The sequence below is a fragment of the Struthio camelus genome, chromosome 4, assembly GCF_040807025.1.
Source record: "Struthio camelus isolate bStrCam1 chromosome 4, bStrCam1.hap1, whole genome shotgun sequence".
Lineage (NCBI taxonomy): Eukaryota > Metazoa > Chordata > Aves > Struthioniformes > Struthionidae > Struthio > Struthio camelus.
The window spans coordinates 35,232,069-35,256,120 of NC_090945.1; the positions used below are offsets into that span (position 1 = coordinate 35,232,069).

Sequence of the window (24,052 nt, forward strand, 5' to 3'; positions counted from 1 at the left end):
CAGATTTTCAATTAAAGACACACTCACGCCTTGTTCTCCTCCTCCTCCTCTACCAAATGAGCTTGAGAGCTCCTGTGACCAGCAGCCATTCCAGACTTTTATGCTTTAACTTCTAAAACTAAACCTTAAATGCTTAGAAACAGAAGTTTGTCTCCTAAGATCGAACTCCTGGAAACGTGCTTTACAGCCATAGCTGCTGGGTTCCTTTATGCTCCGTGTCACTCTTCAGCGATATGCCTGTGTCAAAAGAAGACTCAAACATGGAAATATTCATTAACACATTTATTTGCTACTCTTCAAGGACAGCACATACATTCTATCTATTTGGAGGCAAAAATGTGGAAAATATAGAGATACACAGAATGCTATATAGAGATACACTATGCTATCAAACAGGACAGATTTGAAAAAAAACCTGTGGTCCTCATTCCCTTGTTTGTAGGAGTTGTATTCCCAAATACCTGACTGAACTCAGGACAAAGTCCTTGATATATATCACTTATGAAGGCTGATGAGTTCTGACCTTGTGTAACAGCTGACTCTCACGTAACTACTTACGACTTTAACCTATTTCTTGCATTTTTACATGTGTATTATTGTTTCTTCCAGTTACTTTCTACTTTTTCCTAACAGGAAACTAAAACATGGCTTTCGTAATATCTATCATCAATCTTATTTATTCCATCTATTTCTAGGTATGCAGTTATGTATATGTAGTTTATTTCTTAGTCTGCATTTGGATGGACTATTTAGAGAGGAATCTATTACTTCCAGAATGGTGATGACCTTTCTATGACACAAACGTTAATTTTCCAAATGGCTTCACAGGTAGATGGTGAAATACCTTCTATATATCATCATAATTAACAAGACACACCTCACTAATGTTCAGAAAAGATGCTTTTCATAATTATAAGCAGATTCATTTCTGAGGCGCAACTTTCCCCTCTGCTATGAATTGTTAGCCAATAAATATACCATCTGATACATCCACAACAAAGCTCACTAAAATCTTAGCCAAGAAGCAGTTTTAATTGCCAAGTCTCCCATAACGTATTCTAAAGACAGCAACATTACCATTTCAGAACTATTCAGAAGCTGATTTGCTGTACTATGTTTGACAAGTCTATGATGTTGTGCCACAGACAACTGGCTTCACGGGTTAAACTGATTTACCTGCTTTCAACATTTCATTAACGTCAAGTATTTCTACAATTTCTCAGAGCACAGAAAAACCTGGAACTGCGATTCATACTCTGTTGTGAGTATTCTTTTCTGTTTGCAATGTCCTAAGGGACAAGGGATTAGAGGCTTTCTGGAAAAACTTGGAGAAAGAATTACAGTGATAATGAGCCAGGCGGGGTGAAGAATGATTCTGTTCCATATGAAGAGCTCCTTAAAGACATTATAGAATCCACCACATAAAGAGACAAAGGAAAGAAGTTCCATTATACTAACTTGAGCCCTGATCTCAGCAGTTCTTATGAGCAGGACTATGTCTGGCAAGAGATCACCAAAGAAAAACTGATGCTGGAAGAAGTGCTGGTAATTCAGTAAGTGGTGATTTTTCTTCTAAAGAAATACTGAGTCAGTATGGCGGCCAAGTAACAGTGAGCTTTGCGCTCTCAGCTATATCGTGTGAGACGTTACTCCGAGGCCTCTCTGTTATCGCTGGAGCTCTGCCTGTGTCCAAGAGTAGGGAAGGAGTCCAGGATCCTGTTCAAATTATAATGTATGGAACTAGATTCTGCCTAACCACCTTGCCCCATTAGTTTAAACTGGAAAGCAGAGCTTTCATTTTCCTGCTAAAAACTCTGCAAGGAGCAGACCCGTGGCTGCTTTCTGCCCAGCAGGTAGTGCTTTGGCAGCCAAATAGTTACAGGGATGGGCGGGAGGTACTCAGTAAACAGCACTGTCTACTGGAACTTCCTGACCGTGAAGATCAAGACTTCAACCTACATCACTGCAGGATAATAAAAGTCCCCTTATTAAAAGCCTTATGACTAAAAAAATTACTATCAAAATGTATGGGAGAGCTAATCTTCTAGAGGATGTATTTGTGATCATTTTTTCGTAAACATACGAAAGTTAACACTTAGTAAGTAGTGTAGACTGGCAAAAAATAGTCATCATGGATGCTATTTAATGTAAGTGCATAGTAACTTCTGGGACACAAATACATAGTATGTTCAGTTGCTGCAGAAAGGTAAATGAGGTTCAAAACTGTTAAGAATTTAGGAACTCGCCCTTAAAAAAAAAGATAATCTGCTTTTCTAGAATGTGAATTGGGCTTATCGTTTTTTGCTTTTTTTTAACTGAAAGGGATAAATTCAAATGCTCCATTTCTTTTGCTAATTTTCTGGCAAGAGAGGAATTACAAATACCTACAAGTAGCAACCTCTTCCAGCAGTCTTCCTATGCTTATCAAGATTAGGAGAGTTTTCAGATTAACGTGATTTTCACATGTTATTGGTGAAGTCACTGTATTGCTTTTACCATACTTCTGGTATTTCATATCGATAACACAAATATAAGGGGACAACTGGATAGTGTTAATGTTTATATTTACTTTACGGTCCTGTTTCCCTTCTTTGTCTTCTTGAATTTTTTACCTCAGCATAACATTCAGTAAGGAGATTTGTATGCTTACGTGTGTGAATAGGTGTAGCTAGGAACATTCCTAGACAACTTTTCAGCCTTTTGCAAACATTCTAAATGAACATCGAGATTGGAGTCGAATGAGAACTTGTTAATGCTGTCTTTTTACCATGTTTTAATAGGCAGAAATCCTACTGTCACATGTCAACCAGTGAAGAAAACCAGTGGATTGAGTTACTACTACGGCAAAAGCTATTTCCTGCTCGAAGACTGTCATAAAAACTGATTACAGGCCTAATGGAGCCTGTTTCAAACTCTGAATCTGGAAACGTTCCTTTCTAGAGAGGAGAGGTCAGTTATTTGCATTCATAAACCTTTGTTTTTGTAATTTGGAAGAACATGCAAAATATGAAAGCCAGCATCAATTTTCCTAAATTAAATTCAAATCAGGTCCTGAATCCTGCTTTGACATGTATTTTGCAAAGTGCCAACTGCCATCTCCTGTCCTTTAGCTGTTCTCCAGGCCAAGGGTGACAGTTGCTGGAAAAAGTCCTCTGTGGTGAAGACTGCAGGAGTCAGACTGCTGCGGGTCATGAGGGCAACCCACCGTTGAGAATTTCATCAGCTGAAAATAGGAGAGACTTCTCCATACAGACTCCAAAACAGGAATCCGGGCTTCAGATTATTTGTCAGAAGCAGTCTAAGTAGATTTTTGCTTTACCTGATTGTGTGAACGAACACAGGCTTCATGGGGACAATTTTGGATACGGTTTTGAAAATGTGACATACAGGTACTCTGTCGCATGCACCTTCATTGTGAAACATGCTCATTTCAGTTGTGTCTATAGATTGTCGTTTCACGTGAGACAGTCAATGGCACTTTGAACGCTTTGACTAGACAGGTCTTCCACAGTTTCATCAATGTGCTCGACTAGAGCTTAAACAAACTGATTTGTGTTTCAGGTCCAGCTTGTGTTATAAATTAGATCAAAACCGTACTTCAGTGTGCACCTGGGCTGGATCTGTTCTGTTCATGTTATCGTTGAGTTCCAGCTGCACCCATGGTAAAATCACTGAAAGCCCCATGTACAAGGCATTAAGCTTGGAGTTTTCTCAACGGGACAATAATCTGAGATTTACAGAATATTCTGCAGATACTTTTAGAACCAGATCTTACCAAGTATCAAGAATCTTGGATTCCCATTCACTTCAGTGGGCATAAAGCATGCTTAGTATCTTAACAGAAGGGTTTTGACACATTGGAAGACAATAAGTAATAGTAGCAAAAACAGGAAACTTTTTCTTCTGTATTACTCTTCTCTTTTTCTGTTTATTTCAATGACCAGCTATTTTTGATAAAATACATGTGACACGTTGAGCCACACAGCAGTCACACAAGAACACAGGGCTGTCAGATATTTATACTGCAACAATGCGCTCCTATTTAAATGACAATGACAATTCCTACCGAAATTCATGAATTTCTTACTTTTTTGCATGACTTTAAGGATCTTCCTGAACTCATTCTTTACAGTTATCAGCTTTTTTCTTTAAGTAAGCAGGTATGCTCTACAAATAAAAACAGGAAATAACAAATAGTAAATGCTGTAATATATATATACACATGTTGATATCTATATATTTTAAATTTGGGTTTAGCACCTGGTTAATAGATTTGCTTCTGTCTCAAAGGCTTATTTCCATCAATTAAAAGCAATTACATGATTTTCAAAGGCAATTAAATTCTAAAATCAGGAAAAAATCTTAAAAAATGGGAAGGAAATGTGAATTTGTTCATTTCACAAGCAGGAAAAATATTGTTATTTGGACAAAAGAAAACAAAGATGATGTGTAATTTGATGCAAAGATGTGCAAAGATGATGTGTCCTGTCATAATCAGCTTAAATGTTGATACCAATGATATTTTGCAAAAAAATCAGCGTACTGGTAAAAAGCATATGGATGAAGAGCAAATGCTGTACCTGGAAGGATCCCGAACTGGTGTCTTTCAAAGTGGTTCACAGGGGGTTTGAGGCACTTGTTTCTTTATTAAGTTCTGTTATAAAAAGAAAGTGTGTTAGTGTGTTAGATTTACAGCATTCCTATTAATAGTAAAAAGAAGCCCAGAAGGTTTATTTGAAAAACATGTAATACAGTAGAAAGTCGCAAGAGAAGGAAACCTTAGACAATACAGGGATGAGCCACGTGACAGAACTTAGAAAGACAAAATTGATGGAGGCTTCAAGAGATTGGCAAGATAAGTGATTCTCACCCCCTCCTTTTTTTTTCTTGCACTCCTACTCAGCAGTTCTCAACTAGGGGCCTGTTTTGCAGAATGTGTCCGGGTATGAGTATATGGGGAACCCAGAAGGAAAGCGTTTGGGAAGATACGATGGCAAAGAGCGCACTGGAAGATGCCAAGGCAGTGAGAAGACTCTATCCAGGGGAAGGAGTGAGCAGTGCAGAAAGCACAAGCAGGGTGAGGGGGTTCAGCAAGTAAAGCTGCCCCCTCTCAGCAGGCTCCTCCGATCTGGGAGATGACCGCCATAGCAGATGGCTGGGAGGCAGTGGCTTTTCTCCACAGCTTTTGCCAGCCACATTGACTCCTTTGCCCCTGCGGTCTGTGATGCTCAGTTGTGCCCTTTCTGCACTCCATTGCTGCTGCTAACACCCACCTCCTGCTGCACTTCCCCTGGTCCTGGTGACTTGCCAGCAACATACCTCCCTCTGCCTAGTTACAACCACACTATCCCTGGGGGATTGTTTCCTATTTTGGGAACTACTGATCTGGTTCACCTCCTTAAATGAAGAGATCGCATGTGTATCTAGTCCATTGCTGACACTCATTTGTCAATTCTGTTCTCAAAGGCTTTTAATGAAGGACATTTCACAGCTTCCCTAATCTCTCTGTTCCAGTGCTTCACAACCCTATAGCTCAGTTTCTTCCCTAAATACTTAAGGTAAACATTCATGGCAAAAAAGCTGACTTCTTCTTGTCCTACCTTTGCTAGACATGAAGAATAAAGCAACGCTGTCCTCTTTTACAACAATTCTTTATATCCTGCAATACTATTTTCCTTCCCCTAATCTTCTCTTTTTGAGGCCAAGCAAACACAGCTCCTTCAATCTACGGAAGGAGATCACCTTTTCTGACCTCCTTATCGTCTTTGGCTAGATCCTCCCTAATCTGTCACTCTCTGCAGTGTGATGCCCAAACCTGGACTGTCTCTCAGGCATGACATCACCAGCGCTGTTTATACGGCAGTCCTAATTTCATTCATGACCAAAAAAAAAAAAATCACATTAATGCAGTTCCGGGGGAGATGGACAATAACGTTCATAGCAATGTCTCTGTTGGCGCAAGTTTGGAACAGATTCAAACTACGTAAGAACAGCACTTACGACTCAATATAATGAAAGCTTCACCATATCACAGGCTTTTACTCAGCATGTTTTCTAATTAGTACTTCACCCACATCTGTATGCAAATAAGAAGGGAATAACTAAACATATAAAGAGTACCTGAGAATTAGCATAAGTTACCAGATGAAGCCTCAGCTTGCATCAGGTCAATGTGTACGTTAGAGACTTACTCTACGTTTAACAATGAAATTATACCAAGTAACACTTTCTGAAACTAGGCCTAAAGTGGAAATTCCTCAATGGAAATTTCTCTATCACCAGACCACATCTAGAAAAATCTAATAAAATCTAATTCAACAAAAGGAAGTCTGCTCATGGTGACACAATACAGAACGTCTCCGATCGGCTTAGGAACTCAAACGTTGGGAAGGAGCTGAGAGCCTCATGCAGCTTGGAAGTGCTCACAAAGCGTCTGAAGCACATTATACTCTCCCATCTGCCCGTGTCACATTACTGCTGTTTCCAAAGGAATTTGGATATTGAAAAAGGGGGGAGCAAGACAGGTGGGTGACTAAGCCCAAAACATGACCACATATATGTATAGCTCCATATGCATTTGTAAGGAAAAACATGTAAAAGCATGTCTCTGACAGCTATGTATCTCTGACAGCTTACATATATTGACATGTACAAAAAAGAGTGGAGATGTGCATATGACAAATGGGGAATTACAGCATAAATTGCTTTTCTCATGCACCTTTTGGCCTTTTGCCTGCACACTTGGACACTAAGCTATTACTGGCTGATTAACAGTTCCCCCCTCCCAGCAAATACGAGGCATTATCAAGGGTAACCGATGGAATAGTGAGCTATAAATGTTGTCTTGGCATTTGTTTGGGCTGCGCTATTTGGGAACAATAAAAGCATCTCATATTCATAACGATAATACATATATACCACATCATATCACACCATCAAGCATTTTCCTTCTAACCTATGCTGCTGTGTAAAATGCAGAGATAAGCACCAATGTGTATTAATAGTATGTACATGTATGTATGTAACTGTAATTAATCATAATTGGATGTTCCTGACATAATACTACTCTTGATAAAATACAATGAAAATCGTACACGTGTCTATGCAGAGATCGTTGAGTGCTGAACACTTAAAAAAAATCTCACTATTTCATTATCATCCCAGGAGGAAGCTGAGCTGTGTGGTCTTTCAAACGTACAACATAATTAGTGCAAAGAGTGAAAGCCACACCTATAAAGTCTGAAGCTAAAACGATCACCGACTTCAATGAGAACACAAATTCTAGGCACTGCTCGCTCTCTCAAAAGATTATAAAGAAAACGAAACAGGCAACACCTCTGTTCCTTTGATTGCATGCCCATGGGATGGGAAAGTATTCAAATCCCTTTTGCATTGCTCAGGGACTGTTGGCGCCTATTAAACCAAAATAGCACTGACAGAAGCCTACCAACTGATGAAGAATTGTAGCAGGACTATTGTTTCAGGGATGTGAAAGTTCTTTTAAAAAAAAAAGAAAAAAGGAAGGCAGCATTTCAAAGGGACGACAAGAAAAGGAAGGATGTGCGTAGCATGCAGAAGGTGGCTCAGAAACCATTTTTCACTGTCTCTTCCAATAAAAGAATTAAGGGGTACCTAATGAAAATAGCAGGTGGTGGGCTCAGAAAAAGACACAAGATGGGGTTCTTCGTGCGTTGCTAAATTACCTTGTGGAACTCCCTGCTGCAGGATTTTGAGGATACCCTAAGTTTCTGTGGGTTCAAGAAGTGACGCAAGAAATGAATAGGAGAAAAGTCTGTACTCTCTCCCACCTCTCCACTATGTACCACAGCCAGAAAAAGGCCAGGTGGATTTTTGGTTTGACGCTCCATGTCTGTTCATGTTCTATGTTTTCAGTTTTATTTTGCAGACGCACTTATTCCCATGTCAGTATTTCACAACATTAACGGCAAGTCAGCTCATGGGTGACCAAGCACAAAAGAAGCATAAACATAAAAGTACAAACACAGCAAATCCCAAACTTGCCTGACCTGGGACAGCGCTAAGGTGAGAAGATGGTTGCATTTTGGTAGATTTTGTGACTAACGTACTTAAGGTGCACAAAATACTATAACATCATGCCTCAAACAAAAATCAGCAACAGTACTGCTGTACTTTTACATATACTTAGCTACACATATGCAAACAACGTGTTTGCAGCTGGAAACGCATGAGCGAATTCTTACTATGTTGTACACACAAACTAGTAATGTAAGGCAATATATAGCACTTTCGTTACATCTGTCTTCACTGATGCAATGAATTCCACATACTCATACTCACTATTAACTAGTACTGCATTTTTGTCACAGAACGAGAGATAGAAAGAAAGACTTATCTCACCGTGCTCTTTATACCCTATCCCTGGTTTGACAGGGTAAGCTAGATCATCATGTTGGCTTAACGCAACCGATGAGATATAACCCATTATTCTCCTCTAAAAATTACTTGCATTTTGAAAGGTCATGCAGCTGTTTTCAGTTATATAATCTGTAGAATGATGCAGTGGGGCAGAAACAAAGATACAGCAGCAAATAAAATCACTGCCAACAACATATATTCGTCCCATACTCATAGAAGATTTTCCTATTTTTTGTGTCTTGATAAATGGGAATTGATGTAATGCTTTCTTAAAAGCAGATTGGGCCTACGTGTTTTGCCACGTACCCTGAGTGGTTCACTAGGAACGGAGGCAGTTGTACTTGGAAGTTTTATGAATATAAAGATTAATGAATTTGTACAATTTGGGCATGCAAAGCATTTTTATCAGGCATGTTCCATTTAGAATAAGCAGTAAACCATATATAAGGGTTGTGTCAAAGTTTACTGAATAGGGCCCTTGTTAGTTAATGTAACATTTCTCCAACAAATCAAAGGTATTGTTCTATGCTCACATGAATATACAGTAGCCATTACCTTAAATTTAAAACTCACTGTGAGCAGCAAACACACTGTGGGGATATGAAGGCCATATTGTATCAGTGCAGTCTGCAGAGATTTTCTTCATATGGCTTTGCCTGGTTGAAATATATGTTGCAGTTGAAAGCTAAAGGGATTACTTTTGAATAGTCATCACAAAGGTTGATTATATTCGTATATCATTTAGCTGGACCCTGCAGGCTATTATTCCATTAGCTATGCTGGCCCCGCACTGTCAAAAAGTTGATCATATGATGTAAAAAGGCTACATGCTCTGTTAAGGTATGTGAAGTAAGTCAAAACAGTAATCTTTTTAAGAGCACTGCAGCTTTGTACCTGAAGTTAGACTGCATTTAAAATAATTCCTGCAAAATGGGATAAATACAATAAACCTACTTCTGTTTCCTATTTTTCCTAATTTGAATAGACCTTTTGTAATTTAAATAAGGTAATTGCACCACGTAAGACATTTGCTAGAGTGTATTTTTTTCAACCTCGTATCCAAAGGACCATACTTCAAAACAGCTGGCTTTAAGCTACACGTTAACTGAAATTACATTTCTGGTGAAAAAGATTTGCTGATTAGGTTTCTCTTGCAGATACAAACACACACACATACACATCTTCTTTCACTGCTTAATAAAATGGATCTTCAGACAGTTCCATTATGTGGAAGCCTTAATATTATTTTATGCTAAAACATGGACAGAACATTAGATTGAAAGCATCTTACACTCCACAAGGCAGAGTAATCATGGACTATCCCTAGATAGCAAATGCTCCCACTGGGGAAACAATACAAACAACACAGGCTAATGAATCACGGTAGTTATTAATCATAGGCATTTGTAAGAGCCGCATATAATAGAGATGAACTCTCGACATTAGAAAGGTTAGAAGGTGGGACTGAGAAAAGGCCAGGAGATTATCCACTTGCATTTCAGAATACAGTTGCGCCTACGCTTGCTTTAGTCTTTCTGAACAGGCAGAAAAAGAGAAACAATTTAGTCAGCTCGGTTCACTTAGCTTTCAGATTCTTGTAGGACAATATGGCAAAAATAAATAAATAAATCCACCCATAACAGACCCTTAGGGCTTATGGCCTAGTTAGAAATGAGACAGTGCTTCTTTTATTAGACAAAGTTGTTTAATTTAGACTGTAAAAATGCTAGAGTTGGTTCTCTCTTCGGTTTACCATATGTATTATACAGGGCAATGAATGAGTCTTTATGAGTACAAATGGGAGCCTTAAATGAAGTACAGCAGGCATACTGAACAGGTAGGTTTCTCTGAATAGAGACTTTATAAGGTAAGTTTATGAATGAGAAGCAGAATTTATTTTATATGCTTTTAAAGAGTCCACTCAGGCTATGGGACTGTAAGGAAAGGGCAGGTCTTTTCTGCTTTGGATGAGAAAGCCTAACAGGAAAACAAATTTTTCCCTGCCTAATAAGGTCCTTTGTTTACTTATTCATATTCATGGTCCTCAGATGAATTAATCTTCCTCTCTCCCATGGTTTGAGCATGGGTCAGACACCTGACAACAATGGCCATCTCTCTTGATCTTACATTCTTCAGCCTTGTTCACTGTGAAAATTATACGCTGGTCTATGACAATATAGTATGGCAACATTTTTGCACAAACCATTTGCTGAATATCAGCTTTAAACAACAGCTTTGTCAGGTCAGATTGTTGACTCTAGACAGAAAAAAGAAATTTCTCAAGACCAAAATAGGACACTGTGTATTCTGTGTAGCTGGAAGTTAGAGATAAGTCACAAAAAAACTACACAGATTTTGGTGAGACAGAAAAAACAGCTTTGGAAAACACAGCCATCAAGAAGATCATGTCAAACATGGAAGAAACCTAAATAAAACTGCAGCCCCTTTATAGTTTTATGCTTACTGTCATCAAATTTTACAGGAAATCCAAACTATTATTCTAAAGTTTGAACACAGCATTTCATCTCTGGTTATACTGCAACTGAAATTTGGGAGAATTTAAGGAAAGAATGTGTCAGATTCATTTGTTTGAAACTTTCTCAGTCTGAGGCGAAGTTTTCCAGCAACATGAAGCAGGCTGAAAGCCTACCCAACTAGTTAATCAAGGTTCCCGCAGTGTGAAAGAGAATTCCCAGAAGGCCCAGAGAAGGGTTTATTTCACTCTCACTCAAATATAGAATAAAGATCATAACTGGAACCTACTTGCACTCTCCTCAAGACAGAATAAACCTGTGGGAACTTCCTACAAGAATACTTTTGAGCAAACGGGGGGCTGCAGTGGTAGAAGCCAAACTGACCCTTGGCAACCCCAGAGATTTGCTGAGAAGAGAACATACAAGCGACATAAAAACACATTTACTACTTCTGTTTCTGCTGAGGACAGTTAGCCACCAGTACAGACCAAGCCTAAAAGTTACCTAGAAATTCTTATGCAAATAAATCCTGATCTGGCTCACAGAAGTGGTATTTTATATTCCTGGAGAACTTTTGGCAGAATTTTTAAAGACATTCCTATACGCTTTTATAAAAATGTATATATTAATGATGTGCACAGACATTTTTAACATGTATCTCTAGAGGTATGAATAAATCTGATCTTTTTGCAAAGGGCAAAGAAGCAGTAAGTGGACAGATGTTTTAGACAGTATAATTATCATAGCAGAGGAAGCATATTTATGCTTAGTTTGCGTACAGAATTGCCATTGTGGCATTCATGTATCAGATGCTCAGGAAATAAGTGAAATACAATAAATGTGAAATCACGCATTTCAGACACAGCACTGATTCTAACACCAGTTCATGGCCAAGTCAATACGCTCCACATCACTACAGCTCTTGTTCTGTAACATTTCTAAATAGTCTTGCTTGTCAACCTACTTTATGCATTTACCATGAACTTACGTGTATGGCTACACATAAAACCTTTTGTGCCTTACCCTTAACTCATATGAAGATATTGCTTTAAGTCTGGGCCTTTTTAACAACCTCCTAACAATTAAAAAGACAGACAGAAGGACAGTTCATAACTATGTATTATATACACACCATCTTCGACCCATTGAGCAAGATATGTAAGTAAACAGAGAAGCTCAGTATTTAAACCACTGTAGCGTGTGATAGTTGTTACTGAATAAGCAGCTTGACGCATCTTCAAAGGATCTGGCTGTCAAAGAGTGCTTAGCACCCCTTCTCTGAAATTCAGGTCCCTTTAAGGTGTCCCAAAAGAAGGGAAAGCTGGAAAGCTCAGATTACTTAAACACTTTCTCTTGCTTAATTATATGCCATTAGCAAACTGAGGTTCAAATATAGTAACAGACTGCTCTGATTAGAAATATCTGTGATTCCAGTTGTCTTTGCTTTCATCTCTGAGTTTTGATGACTGCTGTATGAAATCTAACTGAGAATTTCTTGTTCCGCAGATCTTATTCTTTATGTTCCAGTATTTGGGCTTTGCTGTTTTCTGGCCTCTAGTGGCCTACGTACTCTTCTGTAATTATACGTAAGAGTACTTTTTTCACGATTAGGACTTCTTTATTTCAGCATCTCCAGTGACTACTCTGCCTGGTGGGTCACAAACTGTTTGTCATCTGAGGATCATCTGAGGCCTCTATAAACCATTTTTTTGCCTAAGAAACTGCCTTCCAAGAGCTTAGCCAAAGGTATATGAAGGCAGTGAAGCAGGGAAAATCCAGCAATGCATCGGCTACAAAAACAAGGATGCCAGTGAGATTTTTTTCTTCCCTTATCAGACTTCAGCTTTATGTCTTCTAACGCATCTTAGGCATGAGTGCATCCGCTCAGGCTAAGGAGATGTGAGGGAAGCATCTGGAAGATAATGTTCTTTTCAAAGCAAAGGCAGAGTCCCTTATGGAAGGAGTATCAATTTTCTTGTGACGGAGGCTTTCTGGGGAAAATACCATCCTCTGTAGCAGCTAAAGTCCTCCTCTAAGACTGACGCACAGTGACTTCTCTCTAAAAGAATGTCTGGTTACCTTCACAGCACCAGAGACCCCCCATGGGTATGGGGAGCTCAGCAAGTGTGCAGTATTCTGGAACAGGCTTATGAAGTTAAGGGTGTAAATAAACATATACTTGAATCATTTTTCCAAGAAAGTTCAATTCTAGCAAAGATGCCCTCAGAAAGGGTGTTGCAGCAGCACTAATTGTGGAAGCTGCCAAAACAGAATGGCTTTGCTGGACAGCCGAAGAGGAGGGAAGGATTGTCTGCTGCCTCTCTAATCCAGTTCAAAGGCTTTACTGCCTACTTGCTAATTTTTTGAAGCAGCACCCTGTAGGCTTCGTCCCACGATGCCTATAAACATCTCTTTTGCTAAAGGCCAAATCAAACTCTTTTTTGATAGTACTCAAGCAATTGTTATTGAGGCACTGCTTATTCTGCTGCTAAGCTTTATGTCCTTGTTTCTTACTGTTGTTTGTTTCATGGGACTATGAGTATCCATAGTACCCAGTCCAAAGGAACTCCAGGCATCAGCCAGGTCCTACGGTGCCACGGTAATACAAATACCAAATAAGTAAGAAATAATGACAGCTGCTAGAAATTAAGGTCCAGGTTTATGTGGGGTCCTTGCATGCATGGGTGGTGACATTGATATAATACTATGTGACAGACCTCTCCCACGGGAACTTTGGAGAACCTTCCTTGTATCAGCTTTCTTGGCTGATTTTCCCAACAGAGTGAGATCAAGCCTAGTTCTCTTCACCAGGTATTCAGAAAAGTAGTGTTGCTGGTCAGAACAATTCTGACTTTTGGGTTTCTCCCTCTTAGTTTTCCAGTTTAGGGTCTTGTTCTTCCAGATGACATATTAAGCACATGGGTGGGACAACTTAAAATGCCACTACTTGTCTTCTTCCCTCTTTATGGGTAAGCAGAGAACTCTGTGCTAGTGCAGAGCCAGGCCAGAGCACTCCGTAATATGAAGAACAGTCCCCTTTACGTGCCTCTTCAGTAATCACATAAACTCAGTCTGCACAAAGAGAGCAAGGTGAGTCACATGCAAGCCTGGTAGGCAGATGGCTCTGAGTTAGCAGTCTTGGAAAGGTTTGGAAGGAAAGGTTTGGAAGGTCTTGGAAAGGTGACTGCAGATCTCTAGTGAAGGGCTTGCTGTGGCTCTATTTAGTTCTTAATCTTTGCTTCTCTGTTTAATTCCTGCCTGCTTTGGAGACCTGTTGTAATGCAGCAGCTAAAAAAAAATATTCACATGTACTGTTTGGCTTCCCCAAAGACCACTAACTTGACACGTAGGCCATGACAGCTGAGCTTGGACTCCTAAGAAACCTAATCCAGGGTTTCCATCATCTCAGTTGCTGCCTTTCTTTCATTACGGTTTGACTTGGCCCCAATGGATTCAGCTTTATAAAGTCAAAAAAAGAGGAAAAGAAAGCAATTTGTTCATGTTTCACTAGAGCTCACAGAAGACATGAAATTTCTCTAAAAATGCAAATTATTTTGTGCCACACAAGTGAGACTGGGCAGCTAAAGCTCTTAGAGGAATGCTCTTTCCCAGGGCTAATGTTTTTATACCCAGTGATTGAATAAATCGATCCCTTTATTATCACATCTTTTTAACTCTCCTTTTTCTCCAGAAGAATGTAACCAAAGGAACTGAAGCACCCTTTTTAATTCTAAGAAAATTGATTATGCGTGTTAATTTTGTTTTTAATCCCAGACATATCAAAATAAACACCACAAACGTGTTGCAGAAATCAATATCTCTTAACCATCAAGTTGGTAAAAACAAGGATTTAGTAAGAATTCAAGACGTAAAAGACTAACGTATAAACTAAGCCCTTATTTATGTAATGTGCCTTTATATAAGCTCAATATAAACCTGAAGGAAACTATTTCAGGAGAGCAGAAATGGTTTACTTGCACTGCATCAAAAATGACCCCATAAGACCTCCTCTACTGAGATAGCCCAGATATTTAATGTGAACATATGTTTTTAAAGGATTTCTTGTCTTATGTCCAGTCATTCTTGTTAATTCATGGGACAACATAGTGCAGATGTGCTCTTTTTATGTTACATAAAGCAAAAATTACATTTAACAAGTGTAAGGTTGGTCATAAAAAATAAATAAAAATAGACTCTTAAAAGCTGGGAAATCACAAAGTGAAGCTATCAGTCATTCTTATTGAGAAGGGTGAAGACAATGTGAAATAAAACTTGCACATCTATGAACAGACATTCCTAAAATGCCAGCACTTGGCTGTTATTTCACATTCTCTATGGGTTGCTTTCACCAGTGCAGTATTTCTTCCTTTAGGGGAAGCTGTAAGGTACTTTACACTACATGCACTTTTTTAGTCACTGACTTCAATTTTAATAGTAATGAAATAAAATATTTTGAACTTACCTGCAAATTTCTGTGCACGTGAAAGAACAGGAAATGAAGTCAATATTAGGTTTTGAGCGTTTTACTTCTGATTCTTGAGATCTTTAACTATATTTGTTTTAAAAGAAGTATTCTTTATGAATGTAATTGTTTAATATGCAATTAAAGTAACTTTTACAATGATTAGTTTTCTAACAATAATCCAAGTCTATTGATCTGTGCACCTTATCGGTATTTATACCAATTATACCAATATTATTGGTATTTAATTCTGAATGGTTTTACCCCTTCCTTATGGCACAGGAAATATGCACTACTTCTTCAAAGAAAGGAGTCAGATTTTGACTGACAGTAAAGATCTCCATCCTGCATACATCATTTCTAGCCAAGCTCTATTCTCTGTCAAACGTCCTCTGCTTAAGCTGGCGTAATCAAAGACTTACTACAAAGAATTTCTAATCAGAAGCTGCAGTTACAGATTTGGTACAATATAAATTCAGGCCAAGACACGGGACCAAAGCGACTTTAGAGGCAGTGAGGTCGGATTTCTTTCTATCAACACACAGAGGGCAGACAGAGAAGATGGTCCTTTGGACCACTCTCAAAAATTGCTGCCTCACCTCAATAGGACGGATAAAGTCTGCAATAAAGTGTAAGTCAATAGTGGGATTAAAACAGCTTGAATCTTTCCTGAAAGTGGGTGCTTGCGGATTAACGCAATCCCAGCACCAGCCCTGTCGTTTGCAAAGCTCCACAAGGATTAATTCTCCTTTTGGTCCTTTGCAAGATCTGTGCACTGCCACGAAGAGAAATGACTGTTATTAGACAGCATCAAATGCCAGCAGTGTGCGATGGACATGCATAGGCCAAGAGACTTCGACTGTCAGTTTGAAGCACAATTGAGTATCTCATTTTGATGAGTTATTTATGGTATTATTGATAATGTTATCTGATTCAGACCAGAATGACTACATCTGCGGAGACATATCTGCACATTAAGCGACATCATTTCTGAATTTTGGACAGTCTGTCTTACTACTCATCACTCTAGACATCTAAGTGAAACTCAAAAAGGGGAAGCATTCTGCAGTCTTCCAGGACATTGGTGGTTTTGAGATCGCTACGTCAAATCACCTGAATTAAAAGGGTATCCAAAAATTAAAGTGTCTTATGAAATATACATCTTTTTGATATAATTAGATTCACATCATTGTTTGTAATGGCAGAGGAGCTTCATAATTACCAGCTATGTGGAAAGGCAAGTTTGCATGCCACAGAGAGCTACATTTACAACCACTCAGTTCCCTGGAAATTTAGGTAATGCTGTAACAAAGTAGGATATTTTCTTATAGCTTATTCTGAAGTTTAATTCCATACACACACACACACACACAAAGATTTACAAATAAACAACAACTACAGCTTCTGCCATTTTAAATGCCCTTTTAGTACAAAGCTTGAATTATGAAATGAGGGAGACTTGTTTTGAGGAGGTCAGCATCTGCGTATGGACAATTAAAATTATTAAAATAATGTTAATTAATTATTTTATATACAGCATCTTTGCTAAGGAAATACCTATTCACCCAAATCATCTTAGCATGAGCTGCATCAATGCTAAATTAGTGGCTAAGGAGAGGACTGAATCCTGACTTTGTAAAACTTCATAAGTTTCTTCATTAACTACTGAGGGATTGGCAGTAAATAGTTATAATTTCAGTAATCTGAGCTGAATTTTTCCATTGGGACAACTGAAACATGATAATTCCAATAAAGCATTTTCTGTACTGCAGGATATTCTCTGGAAAACTTTAGGTTAAGGTTTTTACCTCGCGCTCAAGCCACTAAGGCAACGTAAAATATTAAGAGTATATTTGTATTCCATTTCTCTGCAGCTATGCTAAAACTGCATTTGAACTTTTCTTCTAGAGCTATCATTAAAAAAAGAGGGTAGAAGGAAAAACACTAACAAGATCCTCAATAGTCTTAAAACAGACCAGAAAGAAATAACTTAGTAGAGGGACTTCCCTTGTAGTTCCTTCAAAGCCAGAGCATCATCCTATTTCATAGCAGGAATAACACGAAAAACGTTTCCAAAAGCACTGACCACTCTTCATTGTTATAGGTCAGAAGCCCAGGCCATGTAAAAGACCCGCTGTCTTATAAGATGACCTTACTAGCCTTGGCTGAAGTGTGTGTGTGGGGAGGGAGGGGGAGTGGACCAATGGATACGATCCTACTCCTTGAAAGCTGCAGAAGATTACTCTGCTGAATCCAAATTATTTGACTCTTATAGCTAAGAATTCATTCTGGTAAAATTAAAGAACCTAAACATTCTTATTTTCTCATCCTCCAATCTCTTTTTCTTAAAATAACTGTACATTCATGTTTTTGGTATTACTTACACTGAGCTTGATTTTTAAGCAGAATCCTAGGGATCTCGCGGCAAAAAGTGATGCACTTTTAAAGTAATTCTTTTTTGAGTTATAACCCACAGATAGAGGGTAAAGGAGAAAAAATAAGGAGAGCTACAATTTAGATAAAAAGTAAAGTTATAAAGTATGACTGGTCTGGTGTGTCATTTCATTAGAACAATTGCTGCTTTGCTAGTTGGTGCAGATTAAGACCATCCAAATGCTGTTCTACATTAGCTCCCCGTAAAGACGGCAGAGCTCAGCATGCTGAATGTAAGGTAGCTACTAGGGAGAACAAGAAGCTACTTTGAGAGACTGTTTCCCAAAACTGGAGACAGTCCAGTGATGCCTTGACTGGTATCAAGAAGTGCCCGAGAACCTCATTTTTTTCAGTTAATGGGCGTGAATGAAAATCCTCTGAATTTTTAGGATCTTAGTCTAACTGTAGCGTTTGCATGCAATAATCTTGCTCATTAAGGTATCAAGTTCTATCTTAACACAAATCTCTCACGTTTTATTTTCAGGGTTGCTTCCAAACTGCACTCCTCCTAATTTCTGCCCTAAACCTATTAATGGGCCAGTTCATAAATATCTGTTCTTGTGTCAACATTACCTTTCAATTTAAAAGGATAACTAACTTGCTTCTAATTTGCTGTTTATTCATCTATGTGTGGGTATGCCTGTGTGTAGGCAGGCACACACACGCCCGGAGTTGTTTCTATGAACTACAGTGGGATGCAGAACATGCACTAAGTATCTCTTTCATTGTGCACAGAGCTTACACCAGCAAGTTTAAAAGGATATGTACATCTGGATGTTTAAATTTTGTTTTCAATATTCCATTACGATGCTACTTAACAAGCACTAACTTGAAAGCAAATAGGTCTTACATCAGCAGACAAAGTCTTAATCAATATAAAAAGGTTATATAATATCAATCTAAGGCTACATTTTTACCTCTCTACTTTCATGCATTGTTTTTTTTTTAAATGTAGATCTTGACTATGTAAAGAACATAATGACCAAAAAAAGCTGGTAAACTTAGAACACTGTAAAGTAAAAGACTAAAAGCTAAGCTGCTGAAAAAGAAAGGGGAATTTTAGTAATGCTCTTCAAAAGTTTTTAAATAAATCATGATATATGTTAATTCAAATATACATCATACACTTGTGAGAAAACATAATTTGGTAAAAAATTAAGATGCCAGCTTTAAAGGTAACTTTGAAAAGCTCACATAATATAACACAATGCTTGCACTAGATTTTCTGAAATCTTCAAAACAAATCAGCGGACTTGGAGCCTTTTCGGACTCTATTTTTATAAACACAAGATCAGCCAAAATCAAAATTTTCATTTCTTTCACATCTTTCCCACTTTCTCAGTGACCAGGCGAAATTCTTAGAAGATACAAATCTTCCCATCTTAGAAAGCTGATAGTTTCTATTGCTTTGTTGTATTTGTACACTCCAATTTCTTTCTCCCTCTCTCCCTTTCTCTGTCAAATACCCAGAGAATCCTCGGGTAGCTTCACTCAACAGTTCCCTCCATTTGTTTCCTCAAAGAGGTTCAAATTTTTCCTCTAGTGACTGATCAATAATGAATGTAGTGGTATTTGCCTGAGTCGGCAGACAACCTAAAGCAATGTCTCTTGAGGAGCAGGCCTCTTCCTCTCCTAATTTGATTAGGATGTTATCTCTAAATCCCAATAATGACATTTTGCTATCAAGTTGAATCACGTTGTCTCTGATTACTTAACAGGTGCCGTGAGAAAAGAAGTGAAGTCCCTGTGAAGAAAGAAGAAAACATGGAAGAAAACCCTAAAGATAACAAAAATGTGAAGAGGAGGATGAAAGGAAGAAAGAGCGGAAATGGTAATGCAATTTTTTTTCAGTAAGTAATGAATAAGACAGCATAGTGAAGAAACAGTAAGCCACTAGAAGTTTGTTACCCATAAAGGTAGCATGCTACCACTGATTACTGTGGAAGCTTCCCCCCGGGCGTCCCACTATGCAAAAGAAGGAAAGGACACATAACTCTTAATTAAAAGCAGAATCAGGGTCTCTGTAGTTTGATATCCCTGTCGGAAATTCTCCTGGATAGCACAGCTGAACGTAGCTGCCTCGCAATCATTCTGTATCCTGCTCAGTTGCCGCTGATACAGAAACCTGCTCACTGTTACCATTTGAGAATGTCAACTTGACATTGTCTCTGCACCAATATATGGCAAATGATTACTAGTTTTTAATCCGAGTTCTAATGTTTGCTTTTATAATGCCAAAATTTTGGAGACAATTTCGTAAAATATAAAAGCTGAAAGGTTCAGGGTGTAGGCACAAAAATATGCCTTGGTCCATTGCTTCATTTTATGAGGACTGCACAAAGGTACCAGAGAGCATAATTTAGACACCAGGTCTCAACACAGATTGCATTATTTTCCTATATCTATTTATATCCTTACAAGAAAATAGTAGGAATGGGTGTAATTGCGTATTTCTTTTAAAGTTTTCAGGAAAAAAAAAAGAAAGTTCAAAGAGTGCTCAAGGAACAGAAGACCACAGGAAAGAGGCTAGAGTTCGTGCGACACTGTTCACTAAGGAGGGATTTCAACAACGATCTACATCTGCATCTTTATTTACTAGATACGAATCAGAGGAACAATACCAAATCAAAACACCACTAGAAGAGGTTTAGAACAAAATCGAGAAATGAATCGCTGCAAGGAAGTGGTTATTTGCTCAAGAGGCTTAAAGAATTCAAACGTAGGTATTGCTTAAATTGGCCTTAATACCAGAGAGTAGGAAATGCTAAACATGATGCTAATTAAAAACGTTCCATGGGAGAAGACACCAGTAAAAGTGACTTCCATACTAGATAAATCAGCTGTAACTATAAGAAAGAACTACCTATTATAAAAAATGATAGCGAATAAAAATATTGTAATAGGAAGAAAAAAAATCAGAGGCCTCATGAGATTATTGTTGTTCTTTTGAGGAATCAGTGGGGATCTGAAGGAATATTATCTGGTTCATTAGATTCCCAGAATGCTTCAGATATTTTCTATGGATTAATAATTGCTTAAAGGAGGAAATAAAGCTAAGAATAAATTGCATTGATATTCACTATGAAGAGAAGTACAATAGTGAGGTACAACAAGGATCTATGGCAAAATTTGTACTGCTAAACATTAAAAAAATGTGAGTGAACAGCTAAGTGACAGAATCTGCTGCTGATACAAAATTACACAGGACAGTCAAAATTAAAATGTAAAGAACTTCAAAAGGATTTCATGACTGGGCAATAAAGCATCAGATAAAATTCAACGTTGATAAATGCCAACTAATGTACATGTAGAAACTGTTTTGCACAGAAAGATTGCAAGCTTCAGCTTGCTAGAAAGATGACTGATGGTGGGATATAAAGAAGTATACAGATTTTCACGAGTGGCATGAAGAAAGGGAGCAGAAAATGATTATTCACTATTTCTCATGGAACAAAGGCTGAGGAACACCAACTGAAACTGCAGAACAAGGGGCTTAAGACCGCTTCAAGGAAGCTATTTTTTTTTTTTCAATCACATGATACATTCATTACAATGAGATATCTTAGGTGTCAAAGTTATGCAATGGTTTGAAATACACTGGGCAAGTTCATGGACAAATATAAGAAGGTCTAGTAAACATAATGGAATTTATATTTGACCTCTGCTTCAAAAAATCCTTAACTTACAGGTAGCTGAAGATGTGGTGAGAAAAACAGACAGAAGCATTACTTCCTACTTGCCCTGTTCCTACACCTTTTCCTTATTTATTAGTCACTGCCAGACAGATACCAGACTAGATGGACCTTTGATCTGGCCTTCTACCGTCATTTTTTCAGCATATTATGTTGCTGTTAGAAAAGCACGAGCATTTTTGGAGGTTAGAGATGAGTTAACCTAAAACAAACAAACAAACAAAACCTCCACCCTACCTGAAAATTCTTCCAGTTGTTCACTGTGCGAAATTGGACTTTAGCTCTGCTAAACTCTACACCTCAGGGTTTTGACTGCTCTCTCAATTTTGTATTTTGGTCATCGTACCCACCCTATTAAACTTGACATTTTCTTAGCAATAACACCTATTTGGCTTTCACTCAAGAGCTACTAACAAATGATGGTATGTGAGCACTGATCTTTTCAAAATATTCAGTGACTTAGTTTTACTGGCCAAATTATACTAGTTCTACCTGCTGTGCTAACGTAAAGACATTCAGACTTTTTCCACAGCTATTATCTGCAAAAAAGCGTAACAGCATTGTCACAGAGGGACTGGACATTAAACTATTACCTAGATATTTTACCCAAGAGCTAGAGAGGGGACAGCTATTTTAAAGAAGAGCCCTTGCTCTACTTACTAAAATTGTTATGTGCTGCAATTTCCAGCCAAAGCACTGATATTTAAAAGCAGAAGCCCCATTTCCTAGACTGAGTTTACAGGCTAGTCTTCAGCTTGTGGATCATCTGCAGCAGCCCTGTGGGAGGACAGTTTTTATAAATAAAATATTTGTGAACAGCAGTAGTCACAGCACTATTACAAACTCCCAAAAAAGATATCAAAGGGCACTGTGGCATGTGTTGAGCAGCAAGTCTGCATTTTCTCCCCCCCTAAACAGTTGTGTCCTTCAATACTAGGCCCAGAATTTCAAGATTTTTTTCAGGTAGTTTAAAATACAGCACAGAACATATTTTTAATAAACTGATGAAACTACTTTTGTTTATAGGTGGAATTAATTTCACCTAGCAAACTAATTGCTGTTGTTATTATTTTTGCATATGTTGCATTTTTGGCTGATGATACGTTCCGAAATCTTTGCTTAGGCCCTTAACTGCCCTTTTCCAATGAAAATGTGAAAGGCTGGGGGAAAGGCTGAGTAATCCTCTTAAAATGAGGGAAAAACAGCTGTCCTCAAATTTGGCAAAGCCCTGGGCTGTCTGGGCCTCCCTACATGTGCTGCCCCAACTCAGGCTCCTGCATTTCTAGCAAAGTGACCCAAAGCAATCGTGGCAGGACCAGGGAGACTGGTGATGGGCAAAAAGGAGTCAGCAGGAAAATGAATAAAGCTCTGGACTGAGTAATCTTTTAATAGAATCTCCATCAATGTCTGGAAAGTTGACAATGTGCATCTATCTCCAGGCTTCGCCGCCTTTTTTTTTTTTTTTTTTTGCCCATTATATATCCGGTGTCCTTGTCTGTTAGGAACTTTGATCTACTAGGAAAGCACTGGTCTATAAGGCCACAGAAACGGTCCACAGAAAAGTGTTTTTTAATTAAAACATGGTTGAGGAGACTGCATGGTAGTCTGCAATGCATCTGAGGCTTGACAACGCTACACTATCCCAACGACTTGGAAGCGGCTGCGTTATGCAGATGTCTCCCCGTTCATGCGGGAGAAGACAGATTCCTAAGCGTTCGTTGCATAAGCGGGCAGCACTTGGCTTCAGGTTTCATATGGTCTCTGGTCACGCAAAACTCCCGGAACTTCAGGATTTGCATGCTATAAAATGGCATTAATGGAAAAAAAAACCCTCTTTCTATACTATTCTTTCTTGTATCAAACATACTCAATTTATAGAAACTTGTATTCAGACAGAAGTGCTACATAATTCTTCAATATTCATAAATAATGTTTATAATATTTTACATTTAAAAATAAATAATTTACATGGAAAAAAGTGACAAACTATAAAGAGGCATAAACGTATGGAAAACTTGTTAATCAAAATACATCATCCAGCATGAAGCAGAGGCCAGCAGTGAGTCTGCCAGACACAGAGCTAGTAATACAATACAATATGCAATCTTAGTTCTTTGTAAATAGACCATTACAGTGAGTTGATTAATGTGAAAAGCATGGATGATCCAAGAGCATGCTTTGGGATTAAATATTACTACCAAACCTGCACATCATTCAGTACAACCTGGCAGGATTTTTAGTCCTTTGAAGTACTGTTACTGTACCACAGACCAGACTTTCAGAGATGCTATCACTGGGACAAATACCTATATTGATCTTGCTCTTTCCTCATGCACAATGGCATTAGCTTTGATCAAAGACAGCAAAATACTGTTGAGCTTTGGTTTTGCATGGTCACCAAACATTAGCCCTATGGGTGGCAGTAACGTATGATAAAAAGTTATGATAATCTTTGGGATTTTTAGTGTAACATGCCATAAAAGTAGTGATCCTTGTGAACTAATGGATTTGTACACAAATTTGGGCTGACTTTTCAAAATATTTAACTAAATAAAGACGTCTACATTGTTGTCTAAAAGGAGATTTAGGGCAAC

At 38.3% G+C, this 24,052-nt stretch overlaps 1 protein-coding gene across 5 annotated transcripts in view; it reads right to left on the reverse strand.

Annotated features, from left to right (window-relative positions):
• Positions 1 to 267: 267 nt before the first annotated feature.
• TTC29 (tetratricopeptide repeat domain 29) overlaps positions 268 to 24,052 on the reverse strand; it is a 219,937-nt gene continuing 196,152 nt past the window's right edge. For all 5 annotated transcript variants that reach the window (XM_068942226.1, XM_068942225.1, XM_068942223.1 and 2 more), the window contains 2 exons: positions 4,581 to 4,654; positions 268 to 4,167 (listed from right to left, as the gene is read on the reverse strand). In XM_068942226.1, coding sequence (XP_068798327.1) covers positions 4,617 to 4,654 — 38 coding nt within the window. In that variant the 3' untranslated portion in view covers positions 268 to 4,167; positions 4,581 to 4,616. The remainder of the gene's footprint in view (positions 4,168 to 4,580; positions 4,655 to 24,052) is intronic.